Here is an 11395-nt window from a genome sequence, read left to right on the forward strand (position 1 = left end):
GGCTATCATTGCATGTAACTTGACAGGGATGACGTGCAGCGTCTGTTGTCACAGCCCAGTGAGGCCCTTAGACGAAGATGCTTTAAAAATAACGCCATACTCCACAGTTGGATATCCATGTGTACGAAGGCTGTTTGGCACAAGACCCTCATACATTGACTGTCATCAGAAGATTAGAAAAAGGATATTCCAAAACCGCCATTATACTTGGAATATGAAACATGAGAAGTCAAAATGGGAACAATCAAGTTACAAGCACCTGAATTTTAAAATAATAGGCATGAACATCAGTATCAAAATATGTCTGTTTACATAACTTTGAGGAAGATAATTTGGCTGAGTCAGCTGTTCTTAACAAGTTTTTAAATGCAGATTTCAAAGCGGTTCTCAATTTTTCTGGTTCAGAGCAAGTTTTTTTAATGTACTTTATATGCGTGTCTGTTTTATCAAAATAATAATAAAATATCCACAATTAAGGTAGTAAAATACAGAAGAAACTGGCAATGAGTGCAATATTTATTTACTACTATTATTTTAGTAAGTTTTAGTAATCAGTTAAGATGTGGAGAAAAAACTTGACATGATAGAGGAAAAACTCAAGTCCGTTTTGGATTCCACAGCATATATTAATCATAAAAGGCCGTCAGAACTAAAAAAAAATGTTTTTCCATCTTTCCAAATAAGCATGGCCAGCTAAAACTTTCAACAAACACTATGCATACCTCAAAAATACATAAATTCTATCCAATTGTATTCACGACTCCAGTTATCTCCAAAATTGGTGAGAAACGGAGTCCAAGGTCACTTATTCCTGCTATAAATAGTTGATCGTGTCCAACAGTATGTGTGCCGCTATCACTGGACACTTGGATTTAAGTATATTAAAGATAAGAACGTATATAAATATATATACATCTAGTGAGACACTTAAAAAAAGTCTTCTTAAACCTTATTACAAAATATACTGCTGAGCTCACAATTCCAGTCTCGATTTTCCAATGAAAGATGCTAATAAGGCCTTCTGATTCCACATATAAAATAGATTCATGTGTATGTATAAAAGTCAGGTCAGTCCTCACAGCACGAGCCGATCCTCTCCTCCTTCTTGGATGACCTGACCAACAGATGCTTCATTCTGCACTCTTATGAAGCACTGTCTCTTGCATTCCATCAGTTGCTCCAAATCTTGCCACATTTTCATCTGCTCCATGTTAGCACTGTGGCTTTCCCTCACCAGCTTCTGCTTCTCACGTAACTTCTGCGGTCCACATTGAGGCAAAAGATTCATTTGTCATTTTAAACATTGATTCCATATCTACCCACTGCAAAAAATGTTCTATAGAAATTGACAAAATAAATAGCTCACCTTGCCCAGTAGCTCTTGCTCTGCGATGTTCTTCATGTACGTTTCCCTACAAACAACAAAAATTCACATACATATCAAAACACACTTAAGAGTAAAAGCAATGTTTTGTGTGTGTCAAAGTGGCGGCCCGGGGGCCAGATCTGGTCCGCCGCATCAGTTTGTGTGGCCCGGGAAAGTAAATCATGAGTGCCGACTTTCTGTTTTAGGACCAAATTAAAATGAAGAGTATAGATGTATTTTAAATTTACTTGATTTTCCTCCTTTTAAATCAATAATTGTAGATTTTTAATCCATTTTTCTGTGTTTTTAGTTAAAAAATCATTTTGTAAAATCTAAAAATATATTTTTAAAAAGCTAAAATAAACAAATTTATAAAAAACTGAATATTCAGGGCTTTTAATCAAGTTATTTTAATCCATTTATTAAAAAAAATCTAAACATGAGAACTAAAATGGTCCGGCCCACATCAAATCGAGTTGACGTTAACACGGCCCGCGAGTCTGACACCCTGGCCGTAAATCATATTTTAGTAAGCACCATGAGCGCTAAGAAATTTCTCATCTATCTATCTGGAATAAAATAATGAACTGGCAGAAGCTCAACTGATTGTGAAGTAAGATGAGCTCTATGAAGGGACAAAAGGTTATTCTTCTTGCAACCCCATTGGTCGGTTTGACACAACATCCTCACCTGATGGCTTTTTTTCTCTCCTGAAGATCAGAGGACACGTAGGCCTTCATCTCCTCTGCCGCCCGCTGTATTTGCATTTGAATAATCTGTGAAAAACAGATGTAAAGTCAGAAGCTCTTTCCTATTTGCGGTTAAACGCTGTGGAAACACTTTCCTAAATTCCTTTTAACTGATCATGAAATGTTTTTGGAGGGTGTATTTGAGGCATCGTAGTCGCCAAAGTGTGCAAGCATTTTGAAAGATTCATTGAAATTCATTAGTGTGGTAGGTTAGTGCTGTAAATGTTGTCATTTTATGTTAATATGTTCATATTTATACTGCATTTTCTCATTTGGTCTTCTTATTCTTGCCTCTGACTTGCAGTTGATGGAATGATATCTGTTTTCTTCCTGTGCTGTTTCCTCTCTCAATGCTTTTACTTCCTGAGAAGAGGAATAAAAATAAATATTACTGTCAGACAATCTGAAATTTTTAAGGAAAAAAATGAGGTAAAATGAGGTCAAATGACCATTTTTTAGCAAAATTTACAACAAAACTATACCTGCTCCAATTTCGATCTGTTACTCTCTAGACCAGCAGCACAACTTTCATACTGGGATTTCTTTTCTTCATATTCCTGATTTAACACCTGGTCCATATGAAAAAAAAAAATAGGACGTCACATATTTCACCCTAAAAAAGAACAAGATGATTCAAACACCCTGCAATAATAGTACCCCTGGAAACTGGGAATTACTTTAAGCAACTTGACCAACAATGTCCTCTTACAAAGTTTATTTCTGTCCTCAGGTTGCAGTATTTGATTGGTTGACTAGTCAAGCGGAAGATGGAACACATGTAGGAAAATTTAATCCCCAGCCTTTAGCCCAGCAATGCGGGTGGGTCTTTCCCATCATGCATTTTTATTTCTGGATCATGTAAATGATTGTTAACGTGCCCCGTCACAGTAATAGACAAAAAATGATTTAAAAAGCTCGGACAAGTCTGTAATCGTGAAACATTTTCATTCATAACAAAACTCCTTTTTGGGGGCATTTAGTGAGTATTATCTTCATTCAAATATTTTTACAATGGACTCCAAGTACAATATTTTCTGAGAAGTTCCGCTCACCTGACACTGCTGCCTCAGTGACCTCAGCTCTTTTATAATTGGAGCAACAGCCGACTTCTTCTCCGCTATCATTGAATTTAATTGTTTCACCTATTAAAACAAAGTCAGAATATTTTCAAAAAATGCTCAAATTAATATGACAAACAGTAAATGTATATAACTATAGTATATGCAATCAAACAATGTCATTATAGCATTCCTCGGGTTGCTTTAATACAGCTAGAAAAACTGACCATTTCAGACATATCATCCAATGTCCGTCCCTTCTTTTCATCTAATTCACTCTTGATGGCAGACACTCTCTCAAGTTCCTCCTGAGTGTTACTGTAGCCAGATATTCCCTTCTCTGCTTCCACAATTTGCTAAAACAATAAAAGATATCAACATGTAAACAAAGGAATGACAAAAAAAAGGCCTGAAAAGGCAGAAACTGCACAATTTTACGATTGCGCTTTGTATCTTTCCTAGGACTCATAACCTATTTTTACACCGCATCTATTCAGAATCAATTTCCTGAAATTTAGCACAGAGATCAGTAGGAAGACCACATGGAAGAAATGGTGTTTTGACTACAGCTTTTGAGTCTAATAAACATTGGAAATTCTTATAAAAAAAACAGAAAAGTCAGTCTTTTCTTTCACAAGTGCTCTCTGTTGAAAAATAATATAAAGTCAACTTGTATGGTTATATATTTGTGAGTTATTATTTCTGTTTTGGTTAGATTCCATTTTGGATAGCAATAAAGGTGATGATGAACATCATAATTTAATTTTGACTACACGATTCCCCCGTTTTATGCGGTTTTTTTTTCTCAGTTTTCATATATCACGTGGTGATGAGGTTTTCAACCATTTTTCCACAGGCACTCAAATCAGGCCTTGGGTCTATTCCTCCTTCTCCTGCAGAACAAGTGTGCTACTAACTCGTCACATCCAAATGATGTGACTAAAAAGTGTCATAGCTTAACAACTCCCAATGAGGGATGCCGAAAGAGCAGAGGTAGCAGATGCAGCTGTCGCAAATAGCAGTTCTGCATGACTTCTTTCGGGCAGCCTATCAACAAGTCAGGCGCTGGGACCACAAAGAGGTGTGAAGCAATTTCCAGGAAGCTTCCAGCACGCCAATGTTAACACGGGCAGCGTGAACGGGGAGATCAAATGAAGACTGAGGGAGTCAATGTGTAGCGCTCAGTGTACAGTAATTCAGGAGTCCCTTGCTCAAGAGCAATTTGTCTGAGATACAATGCAACAAAATGTGGGATAAAAAAATGTTGAGTAAATGTTGTCTTATTTGTAGTTACCAGTTTTTCTTGGACCACCTCATTCCTTTGCTTGATAATTTCCTCAGTCCGTTGAAGAACGCCATATTCTGCTTTCAATTCGGCGATTTCTTGGCGTTTCTTCTTGTACACCGTACCCTTGCTTCGCAGTTTTGCCACCAAACGTTTTAACTATAGGTGGAAAAAGAAGTCAATACATTTGATACCAGTCAGCGGTCACTATTGGGTCATTACAGAAATGGAGGATATTTTAAGCCCCGCCCATCACATTTTAAATAAAATCTAAATACAAAACCGTGTAGTTTCTGAGTAAAAAAAACCAACAGATCAGCACTGCTCAAGATAAAAACTCTATCTTAGTTTTTGAATTTAAAACCCTGTTACTAGGTCCAATATTGTAAACATAACATTAAATAATATCATAAATATGACACCATCACCTTGTAAACTGGGTTAATCAACAATAGTGGTACTAAAAGTAGTGCGTCTTCCAAGTCTGGAATGACCTTAATAGCTCCAAAATCATTGTTTATAATTCATCTCTCAACTGGATATAACTGTTCAACGCCTAGATAAAGGTTATGAAAGGAAAGGGTTTAAAAAAAAACAGCAGACGAGGGCCCTAGGGCCCATGCCCTAATCTGGAATTGTCACTCGATCTGTCGGGCTCCGTCCGACAAATAACTCCATCTGACAGAATCACTGCTGCAAGTGAATGTTCAATTGGGCCCCACACAGAGTGTCTGTGTCTACCGGGACACGGTGAAGCTCCTCCACAATGAAGAGCAGCTATAAATGAACAAGGACACAGGAGAACAGTCCCAGAAAACACAGAATGTGCTTCATGTCCTTTGGGGACCCGAGAAGCTTCATGCGAGAGAGAAAGAGAGTGGGTGGGGGTGATGGTTCAGAGAGTATATTCTATGTGTATTTTAGGACATCAAGGACAGTCGTGGCTGAGAGAGGTCTTAACAGGGCAGAATAATACTGCATAGTGTTTGTGCATGACAGCGTGTTCCCAAAAGGTATGCTGTTCCCAAACGGGCGACTCACCCGTCGCACTTTTGACCACTTGGAAATGAAGAGAAGGATGAATCTTTCAAATAAATGCAGTGTATATATAAGCACTGTGGTTTCGCGCTCAATTTTGGGATCGACAACCAGCCCGGACTAGATGCAGTTGTTCTTTCTGCAGTTGGAATGGTGGGTGGGAGGTGATGACACAAGCAAGAGGATGGAAAATACCACTGATAAAATGGTCATCTCCACTGTGGCTGATGGCCTCAACTATGGGAGAGTCTGATAAGAAGATTTTCCATTAACTTTAGCAACCTAGAGAATCAAGGACCCTCTTTGTTAGGACAAGTAATTGCTCATCATCGCTTTAGAAATGAACAAGAGGTTGTCACGAACTGGTCAACAATTGAAAAACTAATTACTCTGAACAATTAGTGAAATTCTATAGCTTCAATATTTGTGGATGGACAATTAAAATGTGTTTGAAAACTTACATGGATTTGGTAATGATTGTAAGATAAGCTGACAAAGTTGCTTTTACAGACTCAACAAATCAAGAGTTTTCAAGTTATGTTGTGTTGTTTAGGCTTTTGTTATCTGAATTACAATTTTTAAGGCATGTTAAAAAGAAAAACTATTAACCTGTTGTTATCCATTCATTTGTTATTATGGTAATGAGCAATCCAATTCAAATGGAGTTGTATATTTGTTTGAGGCAGGAAGAATAGCTGTTTTCTTCCTAATACAAAAGCAATCTGATGTTTTAATCTAATTGATGGAATGCCTAAGAAAATGCAAAAAAATGCACGTTGAGCCCAAAATAAGCTGTCTATTTGCTTCGTCTTAAAACTGATCCCAGATGCTACATTGAAATGTCTACAATGCAGAACGAATCAAAGAAACGTTGTCCCTTTTCTGGCCCAGTAGCAGATCAGACGAGTCAAGTGTCAAAGCAAAGAGTGCATAAAAATGTGCATAGTCAACAAATAATAACAGCATCCTCTTAGGGCAAGGATTTGTGGACTTTCTGAAGAAAAAAAATAGCCATTTTGGGCCTTACAGATCAGAGAAAATGTGTTGCCATTAAAGACAGGCTGTAAAATTGCCTGCAACATTTTGGCTTCAGTAGCATTTTCATGTTGGGACTGTGGCTATAAATAACGCTATTAATAGAGTTGATAGATATGTCAAAGCTGTCATAATGTATAAAACCCAATTATCTGGGGTTGATTAGCAGCCAGTTCCCTGTACTAAAGGACTAAGACGATGAGGATGCTGCAATATAGCGCGCGTGGGTTTGACTGAGGGTTTCATGTTGAGATCAAATTGGGCTTCACGCTGTGTACATGCCAAGTCAAACTGAACCTTTATATTTTCTGTTGACAAATCGACAAAATGCTTTCGTTTCCCTGTCAGTGTAACCCAAAAACTATTCATAAAGAAGACATTACGGCCTTAAGATTGGAAATTCGCTGTCATGGAATAAAATAAAGAACAAACTTTATAGCCCTACAAGTTTATTTAAAGTAGTTGGTTGACATAAGCGAGTAAACTAAAGATTTAGGGAAAGTGCGACTTCCAGGCTTTTTTTTTTCCAGTAGAGTTTCTTGTTCTGGATTTTCTCAGTTGGATTCTATTTAAAGATTTTTATGGGAATGTGGGGGAGAGTAGGGAAAAGGGATGAGTTCTGTTAAGACACTGAGCAGTCCAAGTTTGGACACAAATAGAAGTTGATTTTTTTGTTGCTATTCTGTGGTTGAACTATAAACACACACAAAACAAAGTAATAATATTATCCCATTCAAAAAGGAAGAAACGGAATAGTTGATTCCAACTCATCTATAAATAGTGTTTGACCTATTTTTTTTTAAATAAATCTTCCTATTTAAATGTGGCTGTTGTAAACAAATGCAAAAATAAGGTACCTCGTCACCCCGGATGACCTGTTCTCCATTGGAGGTCATTGCCTGGTTGGTTTTCTGTTTCACCTCCCGCTCCGCTGTTGCTAACTCCTCCCTCGCTTCCTGTAGTTCTTCAGCTTTTGCTTCCTTCTTACGGATGATGATAGAGGCCTGAGGGAGTTGTAATCAGTTAGAGTCTAATTTTCCAGGATCAGTCCACACTACAAAGGCTACACAAATTTAGGAAAATCCTAAACAGGCACCTGCTGCCTATAGAGTGTCAACTTGTCATCTATAGGGTCACTTCTCATCATTTTCTTCTCGATCAGCTGGTTTATCTGAGAGTCCACTTCTTTAATCTGCCAAAAATAAGAGTGAACTAAGGTAAAAAAAACAAAATCAAACTTCACGGGGCAGCCTGACCTTCTCCCCCAGCTCCAGTAGATCACCATGACCCATAGCGGGTTCTGAAGCCACTTTCTGAAGATACTGAACAGTACGTCTTAGAACTTCCAATTCTTTAGGAAGTTTCTCCGAAACCATATAGGAATTGATCTTGATCTCCTCTTCAAGCCTCTTCATTAAGCCTAGAAAAAAGCATTGTTTCTCAAATTGGGAAAACTTAGTAATACCAATCAAATATAAGTGGAATATACTGGACATTAGAAAGTTCCTTTTTTTGGCACTACACACCAGTGTTAGCGGGGCAAAAATAAGCGTGAACTTAGGTCACCCTTGTGAAAGAGATCTTGATGTCAATGGGTTTTATCTGGTTAAATAAAGGTTTAATACATTTTATAGGAGTTCTATTAATAACCCCATAAAACTGCAGTGTAGCCCCACAACAGTACAGGGAAATACTTACTATCTGGACTGGCATCAGCTGCAGCCTGTCTCATGTCCTTTAACTGTTGTTGCAACCTCTGCAGCCTTTGCTCTGCCTGAAAAAGCTGAAAAAAGTGGACCATTTTTACTATCTATGAGAGTATTTGATTTTAATGGTGTTGAACGCATACAAAATAATATTCACTATTAAAGAATAAAGTGTCTTGGTGGTTATTTAAAAAATAAGATGGATTAAGTATAGAGCCAAATATATTGAGGCTGTGAGTAGAATTTAATTATCTAATATTAGAGAATTGGCATATAGTTACATAACATTTCAAGAAATGTAACATTAAATATGAATGTTTGTAAAATGGGTGTAACTAATCAATTTTGAGAACATATTAAAAAATAATTTAAATGTTAAGAAACTTTGCACAAGCAGTTTTTAAGAAAAATATTTGTACACACGCCTGTACAACCCTAAAGCTATTTAATTAACAATTATAATTTCTGTAAAACAGTCAACCTAACAGTCAACACGTTTTGATGTGCTCGAGTCTCTCTTTTTCCTTCTTTTTTACTTTATAACAAACATTCTAGTTTACATATTCTAACACTATAATTGATTCCTGAAGTGAGTTAAAGTAACAGAAGTAGTTCATACAAAACATTGCAGCATTTGCTTCAATATGAAGGGTTTGAAATTAAAACTGCTAAAGTTTTACTTGGTTCTTCTGTTCTTGCTTCTGGTTGGCCAAATTCTCTTCTCTCTTCTTTTCAACTCTGAGCTGTCTGGCTTGCTCCAGCATTTGTTGATGGTTGGACACTGACTCCACCTAGAGGAGAGACAAATCCACTTTAGGCATAGTATCTGTAAGGACCCCTTCCTATCTGAAGGTGGACAGCAGCTCCTAAAAATAAACATGCAACATTCTCATAGATCACATTCGACCTTTTGGAATGACTTGGATGTAAGTAAGATCAACAGCTCATTATTAAAGCAACTTTACAAGCTGTCACATCCCTGTCAAGATTTACTAAAGAGGCTAGTAATATATGACAAGGATTAGGATTTCATTCCTCCTAGATTCCTAAAGCCTTATGAGCATTACGAGAAGCAATAGCCCATTGGGAGAGTTGACTCACCCTCTTCTTCAACCTTTCCACACGTTTAATTAATGGGCCTTTCTCCTCCTCCATTGCACTTATGTCCTGTTAAGAAACAACAAAAATACTCATATGGTGTCCTTACCAAAAATGTGATGTGGACGCCAAGTCATAGGAGGTTAACAATAAAGGTGATGTAAAAATTGATCACAATTTCACAGCAAATTCATTCAAAGTTGAACTTACCCTTCTGATTTCTGCAGTGAAAAAGCCTGATGTTCTGAGGACCTCACATTCCTTATGACTGGTCTTAAATCCTTCCACCTGTTCTTCATACTAGGAACATACATCTTTGTGTTAGTTGCATTGACTTTTCACGCATTTATGGTGAGTTTGGGTGATGAAAACCTGGTGATATGTATCACTAATAACGTCATCTGCCAGGAACTCTGCAGGAACATCAAGTTTTACAAGAAAGCGAGCCAAGTAAGCTCTCTTCTTAAGTTCTGGGACCTTCTGCAGAAGCCAGTGTAGGATGGGATGGACTGCAGGTTTGCTGCCTACCACGAGACCCTGTCTGAAACTGCTCCTAATGTGGAACATGGTACAAATCATGAATCTGAAAAATTTAATTGTGCATTAATAAAAACTTACAAGTCTGACTGGTTGCCAGGTGGTTTGTATTTCAGCATCCCGAGGAGAGCACACATTCTCTTGGCAGTTTGTTCGGGCATTTCCTCGCGAATATCAACAGCTTGCTGAAAATAAGACTGATTTATGAATTGCAAACTGGCATGGTTTAAAAAAAGGTTATAAAAAGGCATATTGCTTACCTTAGCGTCTATTTCAGCTAAAACGTCATTTAAGATCTGGAGCAGCTGCATTGGTTCCAGTGAGTCAAATGTGATCAGATTAAAGTTTTTCCTGAACGGATCTTTGTTCAATTGTTCAACAATAAATTTGAGTTGCTCGCTCATCGTGTTTTGATTCCGGGCGACTTTATAAAGTCGCTATAAACCTTTTGCAATGTTTGCTTCTGTCGTTGGCTAAGCTAAGCTACTCTGCTACGTTCCTGCCTCGAATTGCAAATGGTGCGTTCAAATGAAATAACGTTGTTGGAAATTCTATAACTTCAATATGTAGGGCTATTATTTCTGTCTTCACAGGCGTCTTTAACGCTTAACACCATGCATACCACTCCATGTATTAAATCACAAGTGCTGGCACCTCCAAAAAAAAGGGTTTATGAAAACGAGGCTTGACACCGGACTAACAAACGCATCAATAAGATGGTTAACATATCCATAAAACGTCCTGCGTATTAAAAAATATACCATAGCTCTAGAAAATTTAGAAAATCACACAGTGTCCCATAAAGGGTCTGATTTCACTGTTCGAGCAACCAATTCACCCATGTATCTCTATCCCCTCCTATTATCTGGGTTGTAGCTGAAAATCCTGACTTTCCAGTGAAACTAGAATGCACCAACATCATTCCGCGTTATTACTGTTGCCATGGATACTAGAAAAGTGTTCTGGGTTGGTAGCCAATCGGATCAATGCGTTGCAGCAGTTCATAAATGATGCATAAAGCGCTTTCCCTCTCTCTACTCACAAATATATATAAACTTATTTCTATTTTACATAAAATGAAATAAAACCCGATGCACAACAACCAATTTATCTCACATTTTAGTGAACAAAAAACGTTATGTGAGTCAACTTTTGAACGTAAGGTGGCGACGTCAAAGCCTGTATTAAATTGAAACATTTTGGGAGTTTTAAATCCGCACACTGCGTGATGTTGTTCCCCAATCACGTGGAGGGCTTACAGACTTTATTGTGGCGAAAGAGAAGGTGAATAAAAGTTCTCCATGCTAAAACTGTTAATGCTATTAACACTGTCTCCAACAATATCAAAGGTACGCAACTTCTAAAAAAAAATGTCTTTTCACCCACCATGTTGCTAGAAAAAAACGCGTGATTCCCTCCCAGTCGCAATTGTTAAATAAAGTAAGCTTTGAACCATAGTGTTTTTAACTTTGTTGCGTGTTTTTGCGTGTATAATTCACATAAGGATGCCCCGCCTCTTAGGC

At 37.6% G+C, this 11395-nt stretch overlaps 1 protein-coding gene across 1 annotated transcript; it reads right to left on the bottom strand.

The window, feature by feature from the left end:
- Positions 1 to 503: 503 nt before the first annotated feature.
- Positions 504 to 11019, bottom strand: LOC144195290 (intraflagellar transport protein 81 homolog). Its single transcript, XM_077714825.1, has 18 exons — positions 10133 to 11019; positions 9954 to 10057; positions 9708 to 9888; positions 9546 to 9635; positions 9339 to 9404; positions 8918 to 9028; positions 8230 to 8314; positions 7788 to 7951; positions 7628 to 7723; positions 7389 to 7535; positions 4468 to 4617; positions 3401 to 3529; positions 3168 to 3257; positions 2598 to 2684; positions 2407 to 2478; positions 2057 to 2142; positions 1367 to 1412; positions 504 to 1258 (listed from the first exon to the last, which is right to left on the bottom strand). Exons 1-18 carry the CDS (start codon positions 10274 to 10276, stop codon positions 1076 to 1078), a joined length of 2031 nt encoding a protein of 676 aa, XP_077570951.1. The 5' UTR covers positions 10277 to 11019; the 3' UTR covers positions 504 to 1075.
- Between the last annotated feature and the right edge of the window lie 376 nt (positions 11020 to 11395).

The sequence above is a fragment of the Stigmatopora nigra genome, chromosome 4, assembly GCF_051989575.1.
Source record: "Stigmatopora nigra isolate UIUO_SnigA chromosome 4, RoL_Snig_1.1, whole genome shotgun sequence".
Lineage (NCBI taxonomy): Eukaryota > Metazoa > Chordata > Actinopteri > Syngnathiformes > Syngnathidae > Stigmatopora > Stigmatopora nigra.

Coding starts and splice junctions, on each gene's coding strand:
- LOC144195290 (XM_077714825.1), bottom strand. CDS start 10,276: ATGAGCGAGCAACTCAAATTTATTGTTGAACAATTGAACAAAGATCCG. Junction 4,618..7,388: donor AGGTCATCCGGGGTGACGAG/GTACCTTATTTT, acceptor TTCCACCTATAG/TTAAAACGTTTGGTGGCAAA. Junction 2,479..2,597: donor ACAGATCGAAATTGGAGCAG/GTATAGTTTTGT, acceptor TCCTCTTCTCAG/GAAGTAAAAGCATTGAGAGA.